Source organism: Ambystoma mexicanum, chromosome 4p (assembly GCF_040938575.1).
Source record: "Ambystoma mexicanum isolate Mex_15411 chromosome 4p, UKY_AmexF1_1, whole genome shotgun sequence".
NCBI lineage: Eukaryota > Metazoa > Chordata > Amphibia > Caudata > Ambystomatidae > Ambystoma > Ambystoma mexicanum.
Genome location: NC_090927.1, coordinates 41,234,609 through 41,258,548, shown reverse-complemented (window position 1 = coordinate 41,258,548; position 23,940 = coordinate 41,234,609). Strand labels below are relative to the sequence as shown.

The 23,940-nt window shown below is 50.4% G+C and overlaps 1 protein-coding gene across 1 annotated transcript in view; it reads left to right on the top strand.

Annotated features, from left to right (window-relative positions):
• LOC138452730 (uncharacterized) overlaps positions 1–23,940 on the top strand; it is a 130,587-nt gene that overhangs the window by 82,504 nt on the left and 24,143 nt on the right. The window contains 3 exon segments of the mRNA XM_069605078.1: positions 18,263–19,510; positions 20,516–21,246; positions 21,692–21,888. Coding sequence (XP_069461179.1) covers positions 18,263–19,510; positions 20,516–21,246; positions 21,692–21,888 — 2,176 coding nt within the window.

Sequence of the window (23,940 nt, the reverse complement as noted above, 5' to 3'; positions counted from 1 at the left end):
GAAATGTTGTCAATTGGTGCAAATCGATGTGAGGTTATCGACCTGTCACCACCCCCAGACCGATGGTCAAACGGAGAGGACCAACCAAACTCTCGAACAATACCTGCGTTGTATGTTACATCAGACGGAGAGTAATTGGAAAGACATTCTTTGGATCGACGAATATGCATACAATAATTCAGTACACTCTGGAACTGGACAAAGCCCCTTTTATACCTTATATGGGCACCATCCTCGAACCTCAGACCTTGACTCACCCCAAGACTTAGAAATGCCTGCAGTGGACCATCTGCACGCTACGATTACACAAGCCTTTAAGGAAGCAACTACACATTTAAAACAGGCGAAAGAAAAATACAAGAAAGATGCTGATCGGCATAGAAGTGATTCTCCACAATACCAAATAGGGGACCAAGTATGGTTAGCCACAAAACATATACCTCTAAAGGGAACACAGACCTTTAACCCCAGATATTTGGGACCTTACTCTATTAAGGCCATTATCAACCCGGTGGCTGTAAAGTTAGACTTACCTGCTAATATGCAAATTCATCCCGTCTTTCATGTGTCACTTTTGAAGCCAGTACAACCAGAGACAAGACTAACCAAGCCACCAGACCCCATCCTTGTAGACGGAGAACCCGAATTTGAAGTTAAGGACATCCTGGACTCCAAGCTGATAAAGTCAAAACTTTTTTGTTTAATCGACTGGAAAGGTTACGGACCACAGGAAAGGTCATGGGAACCTAGTGACCGAAATTTCCCAGACAAACCGAAACCACAGGGAAGAATGATTTTAGGAGAGGCCTTGGGGGGAGTGCTGTCATGATGCCTACCCCTGGGGACCCAGACCAAGTCCAGCAACCCCAGAAGCAGGCATCGTTACCCCAAGCAAGCCCAACAGCCCCCACTAGGGGCTATTTGGGTGCAGTCCTTGCGCCTATGGCGCCAGGCTCATATGGAGAGTCAGTCCTGGCGCCATAGGCTCCAGGCTCATAGATTAAAACTTACCTGATGCAGACCATGCTGTAAACTTACCTGATGCAGACCATGCTGCAAGAGCTCCAAGCCAAACGAGGCTTGGAAGGGACTATTTTACCTAGGGACTATTTTTTTACTTGGGTGGGGCTGGAGAGGAATACTTACCGCAGACTACTTTGGAAGCTATTTAAACCATGCCCGAAGAGCAGCACATGCTTCGCGTTATTCTGCATCCAGCAGCGTAACGCTCACAGTGCCTGCAAGTCTGCATCCAGTCTTCTGCCACGCCCGCCTCGAGTTTGGAGCTCCTAGAAAAAGGGAGAAAGAAGGAGAAAACGTTAGAACAAGAGCAATACCTTTGATCCTTACCTGAATTACCGATCCATTGCGCCTTCGAGCTGGAAGAAAGAAGTTGTTTTATGCGTGTTGCCTCGCTTGCTGCAGCGCCGCGCTGAACTCACCGGCCTTCGCAGCATCTTCACATTTTACCGCATCCTCCTGCATGTTACCGCCGCACTCCGGCACCTAAGGAGAAGACAAGAACAGCAAGGTGAGCCAAGGGAATACACAGAGGAATACCCCCCATAGACTTACCTGATTTTACCACCGGGGGTACTACTCTTCATCACGGGTCGGCGCAGCTTCCACTGCATCCTAGCCGAACCCCGGCTCCTAAGGGGAATCAAAAGGACAGCAAGGTGAAACAAGGGACTAACAAGGGGAACCCTCCTCACCACAAAAGACTTACCTGATTTTACCGCCAGAGGCATTATTCCCTGAGACTTCATACTTTTTCTCAGTGCCTGAATAAGGGAGAAAGCAACAGGTTACATATGGACATTATTTTATCGAACTGTGTTGGATAATACAAATCCTTACCAGAACATTACCGGTTGCCACGAGGAACTCTTCAGTAGGGTCAAGCTGCAACCTGCAAGGAATCGGACAAGAGTGAAAGTCAGGCATTTGAACTCTTACGAACTACATACTTACGGCGTCTTGCCGGGAATATCGGAGTCAATATTGTCCTGGAACTCACCAATTCATTCGAGCCAGTGAAGCAACTGGTTATCTACGCGCCCCTGCGCTCAATGCAGGATGGAGAGCTCCTCTTTTCAAATCATCAGGTGAGACTATAAGAGGGAACATCCAAGGTGATCAGTGGGGAGAACAGCGGGGTGGGGGGATTTACGCTCAACTCCACGGGTGGTTAATTCCCTTTCTCCACTTGCAGAAGAATATTCATATGGGCCAAGCAAACGAAACTAGGTGGGCCAGTCCAGTCCGTCATCTCGGCCCTACGCGTCACAATGGTGGAGACCGCAGCAGTCCAGTCCAGATCGACGCCTCTGTGGGAGCCAGGTGAGCGTAACAGAACGCGAAGCCTACCCACAAATTCCCACCCGGGCGTTATGGATACCTCAGAGGCTGACCAATTGGCCCAATTACTAGGGGAATTGAGAGCTGAAGTGCATTCCGCCCATCAAGAAACCAATGCTCTTAGGAGAGAACTGATTTTGTCAAAGGAGCGAACTGATGATCTTGCTAGGCAACTATTGCAAAGCCAGGCTGGACAAGCACCCCTACCTGGTCTCGGGGGAAATCCAGCTCCTGTGTTATCGAGTAACCCTGTGCAAATAAACCTACCAGGACATATTCCATTAGCCCCACCCGAACGCTTTGCCAGAGATCCTAAAAGGTTTGCCGTGTTTATGAACCAATGCCGCTTGCAATTTTTATGCAGACCTGGAGCCTTCCCAAACGATCAAGCCAAGGTAGCCCTTGTATTGTCATATCTCAGCGGCAGCGCAGCTGATTGGTCAATTCCACTAGTTACTCAGGATGACCCAATTCCTCGGGATTTTCAGGGCTTTCAAACTAGCATGGAAAGACTATTTGCCCGGCACTCACAAGTACAGGCCCTGGATAACGAACTATTGTCCCTACGACAGGGTAACCAGGACCTTTTATCCTACATCGCGACCTTTAATAGGTTAATAGTGGAATCTGGATGGCCTGTGGTAAAACGAATCAAGTTATTTCATCGAGGGCTTCGAGGAGAACTCAAGGATATCTTGGTTCAAGTCGTGAACCCCTCTCAAGACTGCGCTGAATATATAGACTTAGTGGTCCAGTTAGATCACAGACTTCAGAACAGAAAGGCTGATCGAGCCAAGTTTGAGAATCGGGTGTTGGTCAAAACCCACGCTAACCCCAAAGGAGCAGATGCTTCAGAACCCATGCAAATCGGAGGGGTTAAAGGACCCTTAACCCAGAAGGAAAGAGAAAGGAGACGGCAAATGCAATTGTGTCTATATTGTGGTACTTCTGGACATTTTCTACGGGATTGCCCTGTAAAACCACCCAAGAAGGCGGTAGGAGCTGCTGATAAAAGCCATATGGAGTCAGACTCGGGAAACGACCACGCCCGACAAGCGTAGAGGTCCGCTTGCCGAGCTTGAAGAAGGATACCCAGACCTCGCATTTCATCATACCGATGGTCCTCGTAGATCCAGGGCAGCCATCGCGTATACACGCAGTAAGGGCATACATTGATAGCGGGGCCATAGGAAACTATATGGACTATGAATTGGCTTCCAGGATGAATCTACCTCTCTGCTGAAAAACCACCTCAGATGTCATCACCAAAGTCGATGGAACTGAAATTGCCTCTGGGCCTGTAACTCATTCCACCGCAGAGATGACACTATTGGGTCAGGATGGGCATCGAGAGACTATTGTGTTTGATCTAATCAAAGCCCCACAGTTCCAAATAATACTGGGATACCTTGGTTGGAAACACATAATCCTTGTATTGATTGGCGAGAAAAGAGAATAACCTTCCCGGATTGTGCACAAACCTGTTACCCAAAGAAAAATCAGAACGCAGGCCTGGCCACAGTAAACACAGCAGTCATGCAACTACCTCCAGAATACCAAGAATTCCAGGATGTCTTCCAAAAGGAACAGGCAAACACCTTACCTCCTCACAGATCGTACGATTGTCAAATCGATCTCATACCCGGTGCACAACCCCTTTGTAGCAGGATCTATGCCCTCACGGAACCTGAGAACCTTCACCTACGACAATACTTAGACCAGTACCTTGCCAATGGCTTTATTCGCCCATCCAAGTCCCCTGCCTCTTCAGCTTTGTTCTTCGTACCCAAAAAGGAAGGTGACCTCAGAACGTGCATAGACTACCGTGCATTGAACCAGATAACTGTTAAGCACCGATACCCGTTGCCTCTGATCCCTGAACTACTAGACCAAGTGAAGGACGCTTTTATATACACTAAATTAGATCTCCGGGGGCATGCCATCTGGTACGTGTAAAAGAGGGCGACGAATGGAAGACTGCTTTCCGCACTAAGTATGGGTTATTCGAATACCAGGTGATGCCTTTCGGGTTGTGCAATGCACCAGCAGCCTTCCAATACTTCATGAACGATGTCCTTCGTGAACTCATTGACGTTTGTGTTGTCGTGTATATCGATGAGATTCTAATATACTCCTCTTCAGTATCTGACCATGTGAAGCACGTCCGAGCAGTCCTTGAGAAATTGCACCAGCACAAACTATATGCAAAAATAGAAAAATGTGTTTTTCATGCCACAGAAGTTGAATTCATTGGGTTTATCCTGACTCCAAAGGGAGTCCGAATGGACTCACGGAAGGTGGACGCAATCCTTAAGTGGCCATCACCAAGTTCAGTTAAAGGAGTACAAAGCATGATCGACTTTGCCAACTTCTACCGCAGATTCATCCCAGATTTTTCACATGTCATACATCCCATCACAGCACTCTTGCGAAAAAATAAACGCTTTATGTGGACTGAAGAAGCAGAAAATGCCTTCCAAGAGCTGAAAGCGAAATTCACGTCTGCACCTGTGTTAAAGCACCCGCACCCTGAACTTCCATACATAGTGGAAACTGATGCATCCAGTCTAGCCATGGGAGCTGTCCTGTCTCAAAAGGACCCTGAAACTGGCCAGCTTCACCCAGTAGCATTTTGGTCCAGAAAGTTCTCGGCACCCGAGTTAAACTATGCGGTTACTGACAAGGAGTTATTAGCCATTAAATCCACCTTCAAGGCTTGGCGGCACTATCTTCTAGGTGCCAGGCATACCATTACTGTGATCACTGATCACCGGAACTTACAGTATTTAAAAACAGCCAAGGCCCAATCGTCACGTCAACTCTGATGGGCATTGTTCTTTGCCGAGTTCGATTTCGTGATAACCTATCGACCAGGTTGTAAGAATGGTAAAGAAGACGCCTTATCCCGAATAGGAATGGGAGAGGCAGAAGTGAACCCAGAACCAGTACCCATAATTTCCGAACAAAGGATTCTTGGCATGACTACTCTACAGACACTAGAGGACATTCAGGTAAAGATCCAGCAACTCTTTGATCCTACAGCTCTGCAGGACTGGGTAAAGAAAGGTCTGGACTACTCTGTCACCAATGATCTGCCTTATTACCAAGGGCGGCTATTTCTGCCCCACAAGGAACTACAAGAGCTAGTCATTTCCCGTTATCATGATACCCTAATGGAGAGGCACCCAGGTATTGCAAAAACTGAAGCTAAAATTAAAAGACAATTCTGGTGGCCCACTTGGCGAAAAGATATTAAATCATTTGTGATGTCTTGTGGCATTTGCGCCCAAAACAAAGGTCAAAAGAAAAAACCAGCTGGACTCTTCCAACCTTTAGACATTCCGCCTACACCATGGCACACCTTATTGTTAGACTTTATTACCGATCTACCTCCTTGTAATGGGTTTAACACCATTCTAGTTATTGTGGATTTTTTTTCCAAGATGGCCCACTTTATTCCTTTAAAAGGACTACCTTCAGCCTCAATCCTGGCCAAAGAATTCCTCGAAAACATTGTTTGCATACATGGATTTCCGTCCGTGTTGGTCTCTGACCGGGCCAGTCAATTCATTTCACATTTTTGGAAGAAATGTTGTCAATTGGTGCAAATCGATGTGAGGTTATCGACCTGTCACCACCCCCAGACCGATGGTCAAACGGAGAGGACCAACCAAACTCTCGAACAATACCTGCGTTGTATGTTACATCAGACGGAGAGTAATTGGAAAGACATTCTTTGGATCGACGAATATGCATACAATAATTCAGTACACTCTGGAACTGGACAAAGCCCCTTTTATACCTTATATGGGCACCATCCTCGAACCTCAGACCTTGACTCACCCCAAGACTTAGAAATGCCTGCAGTGGACCATCTGCACGCTACGATTACACAAGCCTTTAAGGAAGCAACTACACATTTAAAACAGGCGAAAGAAAAATACAAGAAAGATGCTGATCGGCATAGAAGTGATTCTCCACAATACCAAATAGGGGACCAAGTATGGTTAGCCACAAAACATATACCTCTAAAGGGAACACAGACCTTTAACCCCAGATATTTGGGACCTTACTCTATTAAGGCCATTATCAACCCGGTGGCTGTAAAGTTAGACTTACCTGCTAATATGCAAATTCATCCCGTCTTTCATGTGTCACTTTTGAAGCCAGTACAACCAGAGACAAGACTAACCAAGCCACCAGACCCCATCCTTGTAGACGGAGAACCCGAATTTGAAGTTAAGGACATCCTGGACTCCAAGCTGATAAAGTCAAAACTTTTTTGTTTAATCGACTGGAAAGGTTACGGACCACAGGAAAGGTCATGGGAACCTAGTGACCGAAATTTCCCAGACAAACCGAAACCACAGGGAAGAATGATTTTAGGAGAGGCCTTGGGGTGGAGTGCTGTCATGATGCCTACCCCTGGGGACCCAGACCAAGTCCAGCAACCCCAGAAGCAGGCATCGTTACCCCAAGCAAGCCCAACAGCCCCCACTAGGGGCTATTTGGGTGCAGTCCTTGCGCCTATGGCGCCAGGCTCATATGGAGAGTCAGTCCTGGCGCCATAGGCTCCAGGCTCATAGATTAAAACTTACCTGATGCAGACCATGCTGTAAACTTACCTGATGCAGACCATGCTGCAAGAGCTCCAAGCCAAACGAGGCTTGGAAGGGACTATTTTACCTAGGGACTATTTTTTTACTTGGGTGGGGCTGGAGAGGAATACTTACCGCAGACTACTTTGGAAGCTATTTAAACCATGCCCGAAGAGCAGCACATGCTTCGCGTTATTCTGCATCCAGCAGCGTAACGCTCACAGTGCCTGCAAGTCTGCATCCAGTCTTCTGCCACGCCCGCCTCGAGTTTGGAGCTCCTAGAAAAAGGGAGAAAGAAGGAGAAAACGTTAGAACAAGAGCAATACCTTTGATCCTTACCTGAATTACCGATCCATTGCGCCTTCGAGCTGGAAGAAAGAAGTTGTTTTATGCGTGTTGCCTCGCTTGCTGCAGCGCCGCGCTGAACTCACCGGCCTTCGCAGCATCTTCACATTTTACCGCATCCTCCTGCATGTCACCGCCGCACTCCGGCACCTAAGGAGAAGACAAGAACAGCAAGGTGAGCCAAGGGAATACACAGAGGAATACCCCCCATAGACTTACCTGATTTTACCACCGGGGGTACTACTCTTCATCACGGGTCGGCGCAGCTTCCACTGCATCCTAGCCGAACCCCGGCTCCTAAGGGGAATCAAAAGGACAGCAAGGTGAAACAAGGGACTAACAAGGGGAACCCTCCTCACCACAAAAGACTTACCTGATTTTACCGCCAGAGGCATTATTCCCTGAGACTTCATACTTTTTCTCAGTGCCTGAATAAGGGAGAAAGCAACAGGTTACATATGGACATTATTTTATCGAACTGTGTTGGATAATACAAATCCTTACCAGAACATTACCGGTTGCCACGAGGAACTCTTCAGTAGGGTCAAGCTGCAACCTGCAAGGAATCGGACAAGAGTGAAAGTCAGGCATTTGAACTCTTACGAACTACATACTTACGGCGTCTTGCCGGGAATATCGGAGTCAATATTGTCCTGGAACTCACCAATTCATTCGAGCCAGTGAAGCAACTGGTTATCTACGCGCCCCTGCGCTCAATGCAGGATGGAGAGCTCCTCTTTTCAAATCATCAGGTGAGACTATAAGAGGGAACATCCAAGGTGATCAGTGGGGAGAACAGCGGGGTGGGGGGATTTACGCTCAACTCCACGGGTGGTTAATTCCCTTTCTCCACTTGCAGAAGAATATTCATATGGGCCAAGCAAACGAAACTAGGTGGGCCAGTCCAGTCCGTCATCTCGGCCCTACGCGTCACAATGGTGGAGACCGCAGCAGTCCAGTCCAGATCGACGCCTCTGTGGGAGCCAGGTGAGCGTAACAGAACGCGAAGCCTACCCACAAATTCCCACCCGGGCGTTATGGATACCTCAGAGGCTGACCAATTGGCCCAATTACTAGGGGAATTGAGAGCTGAAGTGCATTCCGCCCATCAAGAAACCAATGCTCTTAGGAGAGAACTGATTTTGTCAAAGGAGCGAACTGATGATCTTGCTAGGCAACTATTGCAAAGCCAGGCTGGACAAGCACCCCTACCTGGTCTCGGGGGAAATCCAGCTCCTGTGTTATCGAGTAACCCTGTGCAAATAAACCTACCAGGACATATTCCATTAGCCCCACCCGAACGCTTTGCCAGAGATCCTAAAAGGTTTGCCGTGTTTATGAACCAATGCCGCTTGCAATTTTTATGCAGACCTGGAGCCTTCCCAAACGATCAAGCCAAGGTAGCCCTTGTATTGTCATATCTCAGCGGCAGCGCAGCTGATTGGTCAATTCCACTAGTTACTCAGGATGACCCAATTCCTCGGGATTTTCAGGGCTTTCAAACTAGCATGGAAAGACTATTTGCCCGGCACTCACAAGTACAGGCCCTGGATAACGAACTATTGTCCCTACGACAGGGTAACCAGGACCTTTTATCCTACATCGCGACCTTTAATAGGTTAATAGTGGAATCTGGATGGCCTGTGGTAAAACGAATCAAGTTATTTCATCGAGGGCTTCGAGGAGAACTCAAGGATATCTTGGTTCAAGTCGTGAACCCCTCTCAAGACTGCGCTGAATATATAGACTTAGTGGTCCAGTTAGATCACAGACTTCAGAACAGAAAGGCTGATCGAGCCAAGTTTGAGAATCGGGTGTTGGTCAAAACCCACGCTAACCCCAAAGGAGCAGATGCTTCAGAACCCATGCAAATCGGAGGGGTTAAAGGACCCTTAACCCAGAAGGAAAGAGAAAGGAGACGGCAAATGCAATTGTGTCTATATTGTGGTACTTCTGGACATTTTCTACGGGATTGCCCTGTAAAACCACCCAAGAAGGCGGTAGGAGCTGCTGATAAAAGCCATATGGAGTCAGACTCGGGAAACGACCACGCCCGACAAGCGTAGAGGTCCGCTTGCCGAGCTTGAAGAAGGATACCCAGACCTCGCATTTCATCATACCGATGGTCCTCGTAGATCCAGGGCAGCCATCGCGTATACACGCAGTAAGGGCATACATTGATAGCGGGGCCATAGGAAACTATATGGACTATGAATTGGCTTCCAGGATGAATCTACCTCTCTGCCGAAAAACCACCTCAGATGTCATCACCAAAGTCGATGGAACTGAAATTGCCTCTGGGCCTGTAACTCATTCCACCGCAGAGATGACACTATTGGGTCAGGATGGGCATCGAGAGACTATTGTGTTTGATCTAATCAAAGCCCCACAGTTCCAAATAATACTGGGATACCTTGGTTGGAAACACATAATCCTTGTATTGATTGGCGAGAAAAGAGAATAACCTTCCCGGATTGTGCACAAACCTGTTACCCAAAGAAAAATCAGAACGCAGGCCTGGCCACAGTAACCACAGCAGTCATGCAACTACCTCCAGAATACCAAGAATTCCAGGATGTCTTCCAAAAGGAACAGGCAAACACCTTACCTCCTCACAGATCGTACGATTGTCAAATCGATCTCATACACGGTGCACAACCCCTTTGTAGCAGGATCTATGCCCTCACGGAACCTGAGAACCTTCACCTACGACAATACTTAGACCAGTACCTTGCCAATGGCTTTATTCGCCCATCCAAGTCCCCTGCCTCTTCAGCTTTGTTCTTCGTACCCAAAAAGGAAGGTGACCTCAGAACGTGCATAGACTACCGTGCATTGAACCAGATAACTGTTAAGCACCGATACCCGTTGCCTCTGATCCCTGAACTACTAGACCAAGTGAAGGACGCTTTTATATACACTAAATTAGATCTCCGGGGGCATGCCATCTGGTACGTGTAAAAGAGGGCGACGAATGGAAGACTGCTTTCCGCACTAAGTATGGGTTATTCGAATACCAGGTGATGCCTTTCGGGTTGTGCAATGCACCAGCAGCCTTCCAATACTTCATGAACGATGTCCTTCGTGAACTCATTGACGTTTGTGTTGTCGTGTATATCGATGAGATTCTAGTATACTCCTCTTCAGTATCTGACCATGTGAAGCACGTCCGAGCAGTCCTTGAGAAATTGCACCAGCACAAACTATATGCAAAACTAGAAAAATGTGTTTTTCATGCCACAGAAGTTGAATTCATTGGGTTTATCCTGACTCCAAAGGGAGTCCGAATGGACTCACGGAAGGTGGACGCAATCCTTAAGTGGCCATCACCAAGTTCAGTTAAAGGAGTACAAAGCATGATCGACTTTGCCAATTTCTACCACAGATTCATCCCAGATTTTTCACATGTCATACATCCCATCACAGCACTCTTGCGAAAAAATAAACGCTTTATGTGGACTGAAGAAGCAGAAAATGCCTTCCAAGAGCTGAAAGCGAAATTCACGTCTGCACCTGTGTTAAAGCACCCGCACCCTGAACTTCCATACATAGTGGAAACTGATGCATCCAGTCTAGCCATGGGAGCTGTCCTGTCTCAAAAGGACCCTAAAACTGGCCAGCTTCACCCAGTAGCATTTTGGTCCAGAAAGTTCTCGGCACCCGAGTTAAACTATGCGGTTACTGACAAGGAGTTATTAGCCATTAAATCCACCTTCAAGGCTTGGCGGCACTATCTTCTAGGTGCCAGGCATACCATTACTGTGATCACTGATCACCGGAACTTACAGTATTTAAAAACAGCCAAGGCCCAATCATCAAGTCAACTGTGATGGGCATTGTTCTTTGCCGAGTTCGATTTCGTGATAACCTATCGACCAGGTTGTAAGAATGGTAAAGCAGACGCCTTATCCCGAATAGGAATGGGAGAGGCAGAAGTGAACCCAGAACCAGTACCCATAATTTCCGAACAAAGGATTCTTGGCATGACTACTCTACAGACACTAGAGGACATTCAGGTACAGATCCAGCAACTCTTTGATCCTACAGCTCTGCAGGACTGGGTAAAGAAAGGTCTGGACTACTCTGTCACCAATGATCTGCCTTATTACCAAGGGCGGCTATTTCTGCCCCACAAGGAACTACAAGAGCTAGTCATTTCCCGTTATCATGATACCCTAATGGAGAGGCACCCAGGTATTGCAAAAACTGAAGCTAAAATTAAAAGACAATTCTGGTGGCCCACTTGGCGAAAAGATATTAAATCATTTGTGATGTCTTGTGGCATTTGCGCCCAAAACAAAGGTCAAAAGAAAAAACCAGCTGGACTCTTCCAACCTTTAGACATTCCGCCTACACCATGGCACACCTTATTGTTAGACTTTATTACCGATCTACCTCCTTGTAATGGGTTTAACACCATTCTAGTTATTGTGGATCTTTTCTCCAAGATGGCCCACTTTATTCCTTTAAAAGGACTACCTTCAGCCTCAATCCTGGCCAAAGAATTCCTCAAAAACATTGTTTGCATACATGGATTTCCGTCCGTGTTGGTCTCTGACCGGGCCAGTCAATTCATTTCACATTTTTGGAAGAAATGTTGTCAATTGGTGCAAATCGATGTGAGGTTATCGACCTGTCACCACCCCCAGACCGATGGTCAAACGGAGAGGACCAACCAAACTCTCGAACAATACCTGCGTTGTATGTTACATCAGACAGAGAGTAATTGGAAAGACATTCTTTGGATCGACGAATATGCATACAATAATTCAGTACACTCTGGAACTGGACAAAGCCCCTTTTATACCTTATATGGGCACCATCCTCGAACCTCAGACCTTGACTCACCCCAAGACTTAGAAATGCCTGCAGTGGACCATCTGCACGCTACGATTACACAAGCCTTTAAGGAAGCAACTACACATTTAAAACAAAAAAAATACAAGAAAGATGCTGATCGGCATAGAAGTGATTCTCCACAATACCAAATAGGGGACCAAGTATGGTTAGCCACAAAACATATACCTCTAAAGGGAACACAGACCTTTAACCCCAGATATTTGGGACCTTACTCTATTAAGGCCATTATCAACCCGGTGGCTGTAAAGTTAGACTTACCTGCTAATATGCAAATTCATCCCGTCTTTCATGTGTCACTTTTGAAGCCAGTACAACCAGAGACAAGACTAACCAAGCCACCAGACCCCATCCTTGTAGACGGAGAACCCGAATTTGAAGTTAAGGACATCCTGGACTCCAAGCTGATAAAGTCAAACCTTTTTTGTTTAATCGACTGGAAAGGTTACGGACCACAGGAAAGGTCATGGGAACCTAGTGACCATGTTCATGCACCCCGATTGGTGAAAAAATTCCACCGAAATTTCCCAGACAAACCGAAACCACAGGGAAGAATGACTTTAGGAGGGGCCTTGGGGGGGGGGCTGTCATGATGCCTACCCCTGGGGACCCAGACCAAGTCCAGCAACCCCAGAAGCAGGCATCGTTACCCCAAGCAAGCCCAACAGCCCCCACTAGGGGCTATTTGGGTGCAGTCCTGGCGCCTATGGCGCCAGGCTCATATGGAGAGTCAGTCCTGGCGCCATAGGCACCAGGCTCATAGATTAAAACTCACCTGATGCAGACCATGCTGCAAACTTACCTGATGCAGACCATGCTGCAAGAGCTCCAAGCCAAACGAGGCTTGGAAGGGACTATTTTACCTAGGGACTATTTTTTTACTTGGGTGGGGCTGGAGAGGAATACTTACCTCAGACTACTTTGGAAGCTATTTAAACCATGCCCGAAGAGCAGCACATGCTTCGCGTTATTCTGCATCCAGCAGCGTAACGCTCACCGTGCCTGCAAGTCTGCATCCAGTCTTCTGCCACGCCCGCCTCGAGTTTGGAGCTCCTAGAAAAAGGGAGAAAGAAGGAGAAAAGGTTAGAACAAGAGCAATACCTTTTTTTCTTACCTGAATTCCCGATCCATCGTGCCTTCGAGCTGGAAGAAAGAAGTTGTTTTATGCGCATCGCCTCGCCTGCTGCAGCGCCGCGCTGAACTCACCGGCCTTCGCAGCATCTTCACATTTCACCGCATCCTCCTGCATGTTACCGCCACACTCTGGCACCTAAGGAGAAGACAAAAACAGCAAGGTGAGCCAAGGGAATACACAGAGGAATACCCCCAATAGACTTACCTGATTTTACCACCGGGGGTACTACTCTTCTTCACGGGTCGGCGCAGCTTCCACTGCATCCTAGCCGAACCCCGGCCCCTAAGGCGAAACAAAAGGACAGCAAGGTGAAACAAGGGACTAACAAGGGGAACCCTCCTCACCACAAAAGACTTACCTGATTTTACCGCCAGAGGCATTATTCCCTGAGACTTCATACTTTCTCTCAGCGCCTGAATAAGGGAGAAAGCAACAGGTTACATATGGACATTATTTTATCGAACTGTGTTGGATAATACAAATCCTTACCAGAACATTACCGGTTGCCACGAGGAACTCTTCAGTAGGGTCAAGCTGCAACCTGCAAGGAATCGGACAAGAGTGAAAGTCAGGCATTTGAACTCTTACGAACTACATACTTACGGTGTCTTGCCGGGAATATCGGAGTCAATATTGTCCTGGAACTCACCAATTCCTTCGAGCCAGTGAAGCAACTAGTTATCTACGCGCCCCTGCGCTCAATGCAGGATGGAGAGCTCATCTTTTCAAATCATCAGGTGAGACTATAAGAGGGAACATCCAAGGTGATCAGTGGGGAGAAAAGCGGGGTGGGGGGGATTTACGCTGAACTCCACGGATGGTTAATTCCCTTTCTCCACTTGCAGAAGAATATTCCTACGGGCCAAGCAAACGAAGCTAGGTGGGCCAGTCCAGTCTGCCATCTCGGCCCTATGCATCACATTGGTGGAGACCGCAGCAGTCCAGTCCAGATCGACACCTCTGTGGGAGCCAGGTGAGAGTAACATGGAAGCATAGCGTTGTCCTACCGCGGGGCACGTTCCCTCTTGGGGGTATTCAAACCCGCATTTGTAGCAAAAGAGCTCTTCAGCCTTCCTTTCCAGCTGGAGCCTGTGCAGGTTTTCTCCTGGAATTGGGTTTCCAAAACTCTCTACTTGGGAGTCAATGACCCTCTCGACTCTTGCTAGCGCCAGTATCTCTTCCAGCGTGCGGGACTTTTGAAGTAGTTTCCTTCGGAATGTCTGTGATTCGCATTCCGATATGATTTGTGATCTCAGCGCCTCAGTGTTCGAGTAGTTGGCGAAATCGCAATGTTTTAGCTTGGTACACAGTCGCATTACATAGGCATCCATTGTCTCCCCTTTTGAATGTTTGGTGCTATGGAATAGATGTCTTTCATAATCCACGTTAGTTTGTGGAGCAAAGTATGCGGCCAGCGCATCTTTGAGGACTTAAATTGAGTCTATGGAGTCTGGGGGCATTTCATCGATGATATCACGTGTGGCGGATCCAACCAACAGTTTTAGTAGGCAGATTTGCCTGGCGTCAGCGATTCGCCCTGTGGCTACCATGTACAGATCAAAGTCTCTGATCCACTTGGTCCATCTGGGACCCATATTGCTGGTGTTAGTAACATCATAAAGCGCCTGTCATCTGGGCGGCCAGCGTGTCTGGCAGGTGATAAGGCACAGGGTCTGGTACTTGTATGGCCGGAGCTGGGGGCCCATTTCCCTGAGCTTGTGCCCCCTGTCCGTCATCTTGGCCCGACATTTCTACAATGTGGGGGTAACTTAGCCTGAGGTATTCTTTCTGACTTTTCCTGGCTGCTTGCCACCCACTCACTCTCCCTGATGGCCGCCACTATGGCACGAGCACCATAAGTTGGGGTGGATCCTGGGTGGAATTCCTCTGCTCCACTCTCCCTCCTTCGCAGGCCCTGACCCAGCCTGCTTATGGTGATTGGATGGCCGCCAGGAGTGGCACGAGCACCATCAGTGGAGTCATTTGGCCTTGTGAGTGGGGATCTGTAGCACTTACTGTGCTCCAGAGCTCCTCGTTCCGTGGGAGTAGACACGTGCAGGATGGGAGCCTCCCCGCTCCATGTGGCGCACGTGCTGCATACATGCCAACCCTCTCGATTTGGGCAGGATACTGCCGATTTTTTCATCAAAAATGTTGCTCATTTTTACTTTCTCCCTCCTAAAATATTTGTAACCTCAATTCAATCCAATGGGAAAATTCCCTTCTCCCGATTTCTGTCACAAAATCTCCCTCCCAGCTGTGGCAAAATGTTGGCATTTATGCGTGCTGTGCTGTTCACTCCGTCACTGCAGCGGGCCGTGTACTGTGTCGGCCTTCGTGCTTTAGACACGTGCAGGATGGGAGCCTCTCCGATCCTTGCTTCCCCTGCCACTCTCGCTAGCCCCTCCCCTCTTCCTGCATTCACCACCGCAGCCCGGGTTTCCTCAAATTAGAGCCGACAACTCGAGCAGGCCCATGTCCTCGTGCGCTCCGCTCCTGCGCTTGTGTGGGTACCGTGAGGCTTTGGCGTGTGTCGGATGGCGTGCTGAGCGGCCGTTAGACTCTCATCATGAGAGCGGCCGCGCTTCCCAGGCTGCCCACCTTCGTCGCTATTGTTATGTTTGCAGTTCGCACTGGGGCGTGCGTCGCGCAGCACATAATATGCAGACAGGAGGTCTTTAACACATCTTCTTTATTTCTCACACCAGACTGAACTGCCCTTTCCCCCCGCCCCCTCCCACATCACTTCCCCTCCCTACGTCAGTTCCCTTTCCCCAACTCCCGCTCCCAAGACAGCGTCAACTTGACAGTGGTGAGTACAGTGTGTCTGGGGGCACAGGGAGGGCCCAGTGATGGGGGTTTCAATTGGAGAGGGTGGTGAGTATGGGTTGGTGGGGGAAGGGAGGACCCACTGATGGGGTTTTGAATTGGGGAGGGTGGTGAGTATGGGTGCGGGGCCTGGGGGGGGGAGACAGGAACATAGATCCACTTTTTGGTTTTTTTTGCACATGGTCATAAAAAGATTGACAAGTGTGTTGTGGCCTCCAAGGACGACAGGACGCTTGGACAGTTCTAACTGGCTTTACTACATATAACAGAACAGGTGAGCTCAATGGTCCATATGCTGGTCAGGAGCAGGTACTCACAATGTCAGGCTGGGCCTCCCAGTTACTTCACTGGAGGCAGGGTGTGCAGTGGTACTGCACGCTGTAGACTTCCAGGGCCCCATCCGGTGGCATTGGACTTATGCCCTGGAAATTTGGTGTGCAAGCTGTCAGGGACCCAAGTGCGTAGGCTCACAATCACGAGTGTGGCGCTGCCCGATGACGGGCACGCACGCGGCGGCATGACGTTGCACGTCGCCGCGTGCAACATAAATAAACGGGGCGTTTCCCGGCCACGCAGAGTGACCGGGAAGCCCGAACAGTAAGGACGCGTGTGGAAGTGTCGTCCTTGCTAGATGGGGGCTACGGAACCGCATGGGGGCATGGAGGAACCCTCAACCGTGGCGACGAGTGGGGGAAACGATGCCCGGGCCCGGCGGTGACTATTAATCATATTTTTTTCACCGAAACGAGGTGGATGCAACACTTCGTTTCTTTGCCGCGGGTAGTGCGTTACCCACGCGGCTGGCGGCCATTTTGGCAAACAAGCTGTGGGACTTCACGAGGCTCTGGTTTCGGCTCGGAAGCGGCCCCAGGCTTAATTTCTGGAACTCCTGACAGCAGGAAGGCATACCTGCAAGAATAAATGCCTAATTTCAATTTTGGCTTTTCCTTGGGTTTCCTACATCGAGTGAAAGCAAGAAAGAAGGCTTTGGGCCTAGGGTCTACATGACCCACGCATTTTTCTTCTTCTAATTTTTGGAACATTTGAAAGCTGAACAGTTCATCCTCATCTCTTTCATCATCAGGCTGGTGGATACACTCTGTTTTCATCCTCTTCATCATCAAGGTGGTGCATCTTCATCAACAGGTTGGTGGCCACGCTGATCTTCACCCTCTTCATCATCACAAGGTGTTGCAGTGACTGTGGAGTTTGAGTTGCGGTCCCGGTGTTCCATGCTGGGGTGCCTGTGCGCTCAGACTCATGAGTGACATTGCGGACCAAGGTGGTGCAGCGGCAGTTCAGCGGCCTCCTCCGCCCCCGCCACGTGCGCTACCTCAAGGGCAGCCTGTGCAGCAACCTCCACTTGTTCAGGCGGCTCCTCAAGGTCTTCCACCTCTTGTACAGCCAGCGGCAGGGCCGGCTGCTCCACAGATCCTTCCTGTCATGGCCCAGGTGCGTACCCAGGCGGCTCTGCAGCCCATCCCCAAGTTTGATGTGTCGGGCCCACCATCTAGCCTAGGGCCCAGATGGAGAAGGTGGGTGGACCGTCTGGACATGTATTTTCGAGCGGCCCAGGTGGTGGATGATGACACCAGGCTAGCAACCATGCTGTATTCGGCGGGACCGTCCGTGCAGGAGATTTTTGAATCACTGCCGCCTGGGGATGGATCATATGGTCAGGCGAAGGCCACCCTGCAAGCTTACTTTTTGCCTCTTGCCAACGCGGACTATGAACGTTTTGTCATGCTATCGGCCAAGCAGAAGGACGATGAAACGCTGGACTCCTTCTATGGACGCCTGAGGCGTCTCTCCTTAGCCTGCGCCTGGGGAGATGCAGAGGACATGATTAGGACGATGCTCATCCAGGCGTGCTCATCGGGCAAGCTCAGGCGCCAGGTGCTACGAGAACCAGGCATCACGCTTCAGCGCATCCTTGAATTGGGGAGGTGCCATGAGGTGTCAGAGGCCAGAGCAACCAAGATGGAGGCAGGGTCGCGCTCCATCAAGACTGAGGAGGTATGTGCGATGTGGCGTGGCGGCAGGGGTGTCAGAAGGCCTGGAGGTGCTCCCCGAGAGAGGGCTGGAAGGGCAGGGGAAATTTGCATAAAGTGTGGATACGACCTGCCCCACCCAGCAGAGTGCCCGGCGGCCGGAAAGACGTGTGGACGGTGTGGGTTGCCGGACCATTTCTCAAGGTCGCTCAGGTGGATCAGAGCGAGGAGGATGCCCAGGTGGAGGAAGTGGAGGAGGACGGGGAAGAAAATGTGTTCTTTGTCTCGAGTGTGGGGGTCCTGAAGAGTAAGAACAGGAGACAGCCCAGGTGTGTGATCGAGGTGAATCAGTCTCCCGTTCCGGTCCTCATGGACACTGGGGCATCCGTCAATGTAATGGCACGGGGACATTATGATGTTATGGACCAACCCCCCAAGTTGGCTGGGCCAAGGGCCCGCATCTTTGCTTTTGGTGGTCGTGACCCTATCCCCCTGGATGGTGCGTTTGTGGCCAAGGTGGAGCATGATGGCTCTCAAATCAAAGCACGGTTCTATGTGACACCTGTGAGCACCAACACGTTGCTTAGCTGTGCTGCAGCGGAGGCCCTTGGCATTGTCACTTTCGCATATTCTGTCTACTTGGAGGACATAAATGACTTGTTGGAGAAATATGCGGCATGGTTTAAGGGGATTGGACAGATGGTTGGAGAACCGGTGAGACTACACATTGATGAGTCGGTGCAGCCCATTGCCCTGAAGCATCGGAGGGTGCCGTTTCACCTTCCAGAACATGTCGATAAAGAGCTGGATAGCCTGGTGGATCTGTACATAATAGAGAAGATGGAGGGCCCCACCCCCTGGGTGTCCCCCATAGTAGTGGCACGAAAACCCAAGCAGCCCGACGCTGTCAGGATCTGCGTTGACATGAGACTCCCCAACAAGGCCATCAGGAGAGAAAGGCACCTCACTCCGACGATAGATGACATCATTGCAGAGGTACAAGGTGCTCGCTTCTTTACGAAACTGGACCTCAGGGCGGGTTATCACCAGGTTGTCCTCCACCCGGAGTCGAGATATATCACCACCTTCACCACACATCGGGGGCTCTACTGTTACAAGAGACTTAGTTTTGGTGTCTCCTCGGCGGCGGAGGTATTCCAGAATATTATCCGGGGTGCCCTAGCGGACTTGGAGGGAGTTTTGAATATAAGCGACGACATTCTGGTGTTCGCGAGAACGGAGGTCGATCATCTGCGGCGTTTGGCAAAGACATTTGAGAGACTGCAGTCCTTGGGCCTCACCCTGCACAAAGAAAAGTGTGAATTCCTGCGACCATCCATAGAATTCTTTGGCTTTGTGTTCAAGGAGGGGGAGTGTCTCCTGATCCCAAGAAGGTGCAGGACATAAAGAAGGCGCAGCCTCCGGAGTCTGTGTCTGAGGTACGGAGCTTCATGGGCATGGTTACGTACTGTGGACGGTTTATCAAAAATCTTGCCTCCAGGTCGGAACCGCTCAGGGCACTAACGAGAAAGGACACGATCTGGAACTGGGGCCCACTGGAGCAGGCTTTGTTTGACGACATCAAAGGCGCCCTGGCAGCTGAGGACACCATGGGCCTCATTACACGGACGGCGGTAAGGGTTAACGGTCACCGTTAATGGCAACGGTGACCGTTAACCCTTACCGCCGTACTACGAGGTCCCTTAGCGGGTTGGAGTTTTAACGCCTGCTTTTTGCAGGCGTTAAATACCAACCCGCTAAGGGACCGCGGAGCTAATTACGGCACCGCAAAATTGCGGTGCCGTAATTAGCGCCTTCCCCAGTCCCATAGAGCCCTATGGGGCAGAAATGGGAATGGGGAAGGGCAATGGCGGAAAGGGGATTTACCGCCCCTCCAACCTTGGAATGGGGCGGTAAATCCCCTTTCCGCCAAGGCGGTGCCGGTATTTTACCGGCATGGTCCAGGGTGCTAATAGCACCCTGGACCACCGCCTTCCGTGTAATGAGGCCCCATGTCTTTCTTTGATCCCATGTTACCATCGGAGATTATTGTTGACGCCAGCCCGTTCGGACTGGGCGCCGTCCTGACCCAGGTACCCTGATGGGGGCATCCGCCCGGTGGCATACGCCAGCAAGGCCCTGTCAGAGGCGGAGCAACGATACTCGCAAATTTAGCGGGAGGCACTGGCGGTTCTCTGGGGATGCCGGCACTTCCGACTCTATGTCCTCGGATGCCCGGTGACGGTCGTGACGGACCACAAACCGTTGCTGCCTATCCTGGCGGGGTCATCATCCAAGCCACCCGCGCGGATTGAAAGATGGATGCTCGCCCTGCTGGAGTATGGGGTCACTCTGGTCTATCGGCCTGGGGCGAATAACGCGGCCGATTACCTCTCCAGACACCCGGGGGCAACCGGTGGAGGAGACCCGGACACTTGCGCAGAGGAAGCCGAAGAACATATCCGGGTGGTAGTGGAGGCGGCGACATCGAATGCCATGCCTCTTCAGGAGCTTGAGGCGGCGGCAGCTGAGGATGAGTGCTTTAACATTCTGAAGCAGTCCATGCAGCAAGGCTCTTGGAAGTCGGTGCTGGAGGCCCTGGCAGGGCGCACTCAGGAGGCCAGGACTGTGCTGGAGCAGCTATGGAAAGTCCGGGAAGAACTATCATTTTCAACGTCCGGGCTCCTGCTCAGGGGTGATCGGATTGTGGTGCCCCAGTCGAAGGTGGGCGACGTGATTGCGCGGGCACATCGTGGTCACCAGGGTGCCGCCAAGACCAAGGCCCGCCCAAAGCTGAAGGTGTGGTTTCCGGAACTCGAGCGCAAGGTGGATGACTTTGTGGCGGCCTGTGTGTGGTGTCAGGCGGCTTCTCCACTACAGCGGGAGCCGGAGATAGAGGCGATGCCTCGCGGGACGCAACCATGGGAGGTCGTCCATGCGGACTTCGGCTCCACCACGATGGGCACCCACTTCTTGGTGGAAGTATCCAGCGGTGGAATTTGTGGGCTCAGTAGCGTTCGAGCACGTTGTGGTCGCCGTGGAGAAAATATTTGCGGCCCATGGATTCCCTCAGACGTTGTGCTCGGACAATGGGGCACCATTCCAGAACGAACGTTTTTCGGAACTGTTGGTGAGCTATGGGGTGGTGCACAGGAAGATCACTCCTCTGTGGCCAAGGGCCAATGGTGAAGCTGAACGGCTCATGAGGACTCTAAATAAGACCTTTAGAATTGCCCAGGGGCAGGGACAGCCGCTGTAGAGACCGTTGTACCAATTTCTGAGGTTCTATCGCACCACGCCCCACGCATCCACTGGAGCGGCCCCGGCGGAGGCACTGTTTAGGCGTTGCCTGCGTGGGTTGCTACCCGAAGTGGGGGAGAAGGAACCGGGCGTGATCGATGATCAGCAGGTCGAGGCAGACCGAAGAACACGGATCGAGCAGGAGAATGCTCGGAGAGGGCTTCGCCCACAATGACTGGAACCAGGTGACGAGGTCCTCATTTGCAACAGACATCCACACGGAAAGCTCTCTCTGCCCTATGAGCCAGAACCGTTGGACGTTGTCGCGGTCAAAGGGTCCATGATAACTGCATCGGACGGCCGGTCTGCGGTCACGCGCAATGTCAGCTTTTTCAAGAAGCTACGGGATCCAAGAACCGACCCGCCTCCTGAGCCCGACCCCGGGGAGCTCCCAGAGGACACTGATGAAACACCGGGCCTGTCTGAGTCTCCGGCCAGACCAACACCTGTGGACAGATCACCCGTGCAGGAGGTGAGCAGGAGGTACCCCCAGAGGGCTGGGCGAGGGAAACCTGCTCGCCTCACCGATTACGTACTTGGACATTTTGCTTACTGTAGTGGTAATCACTGTTGAAGTAAGGGGACCCGGGTGGCTGGTAATAAAGGGGTGTTTCTGACAATGGGGAATGTTAAAGTGTTATTGTTATGATGTGTCGTGTGCAGTGCATAGTTGTAGCGCGTGTTGTTTGTTCTCCTGGAAAAAGGAGGAGTGTGGCGCTGCCCGATGACGGGCACGCAGGCAGCGGCGTGACGTTGCACGTCGCCGTGTGCAACATAAATAAACGGTGTTTCCCGGCCGCGCAGAGCGACCGTGAAGCCCGAACAGTAAGGACGCGTGTAGAAGTGCCGTACTTGGGACCGCATGGGGGCATGGAGGAACCCTCAACAAGCAGCGCTTGTCAGACCTCACTCCCACGATCACGTGAAGTCCCCACAAAGTGGCAAATACCGTGTTTGGAAAGTGTGGCAAATGGGTGTTAAAAAAAAAAAAACTATCTTTTAGAGACATTATGAAAGTGCGTGGTAATCACGAGTCTGGCATGCGCCAAGAATGTGTAGAATACTTAGTGCTAAATCGGAAAAATAGATCTGCGCATGCTGGATAGTAAAGCCACTTAACGGATACGATGCCGGAAGCGAAGATCTGCGCATGATCAGAAATAAAGCCATTTCACCGATACGGTGCCGGAGGCGAAGCGAAGACCTGCGCATGCTCGATAGTAAAGCCACCTTACAGATATGATGCCGGAAGCGAAGGAAGATCTGCGCATGCTCAATGGTAAAGCCACTTTACAGAAATGATGCCAGAAGCGACGGAAGATCTGCGCATGCTCAATAGTAAAGCCACTGACGGATACGAGGCCAGATGCGAAATCTGCGCATGCTCGATAGTGAAGCCACTTGACGGATAAGATCTGCGCATATTCGATAGTAAAGCCACTGACGGATACGAGGCCAGAAGCGAAGATCTGCGCATGCTCGATAGTGAAGCCACTTTACAGAAATGATGCCGGAAGCGAAGGAAGATCTGCGCATGCTCAATGGTAAAGCCACTTTACAGAAATGATGCCAGAAGCGACGGAAGATCTGCGCATGCTCAATAGTAAAGTCACTGACGATACGAGGCCAGAAGCGAAGATCTGCGCATGCTCGATAGTGAAGCCACTTGACGGATACGATGCCGGAAGCGAAGACCTGCGCATGCTCAGAAATAAAGCCACTTCACCGATACGGTGCCGGAGGCGAACATCTGCGCATGCTTGATAGTAAAGCCACTTGACGGATACGAGGCCGGAAGCAAAGATCTGCACGTGCTCGATAGTAAATGCACGTGACGGATACGGTGCCGGAAGCGAAGATCTGCGCATGCTCAGAAGTAAAGGCAGTGTTGGAGCAGGACTTCCTCCTGTGCGCTCTGCTCTCGAGGCTGGTAAACGTGCAGTGTTTAGTTTTTTTTTATATGTTTAAGGCAGAAGCATGTGGCCTGGTGGGAGACCGAGCTGAGAGGTGTCTGTAGATCATGGCTACTCTAAAGGGGAAGAGAATGAATGGTAAGAATGGGGAAGGGGGGCTTTTAGTGGTGTCAGAGGGGGCTTTAAAGGTGAATGGATTCTTTGAGGGAGATTATCGTCCTGAACAGGCTCCTGGGATTTATCTGAAAAAAGGCGGATGGTGGCTCTGAAAACTGACGAGAAGGGTTTGGTGGCCTAAGGGGAGTGTCATGACACATTCAGCACAGCATTCAGTCCTGACACTTTTTTTTTAAAAAAAAGCCCTTAGTATGCTTGGATTTTTCAAAATGTTTTGCAAGGAACTTGGGAGTGGTGACCCTGAGTTACCTGGGAGAATCCAGACCTGGACCCCCTGCTCACTGTGCTTAGCGAGGCACAGCTCCACCTCACTGAGGACCAACAAGGCTGAAACACGTGTATGGGGTTTCTGTTGGTATTCTGGTTCAGAAGGGAATTTCGGTGTTGGACTGCTCATGTGGGCGGAACAAAGACTGATATGCAAATGGATATTT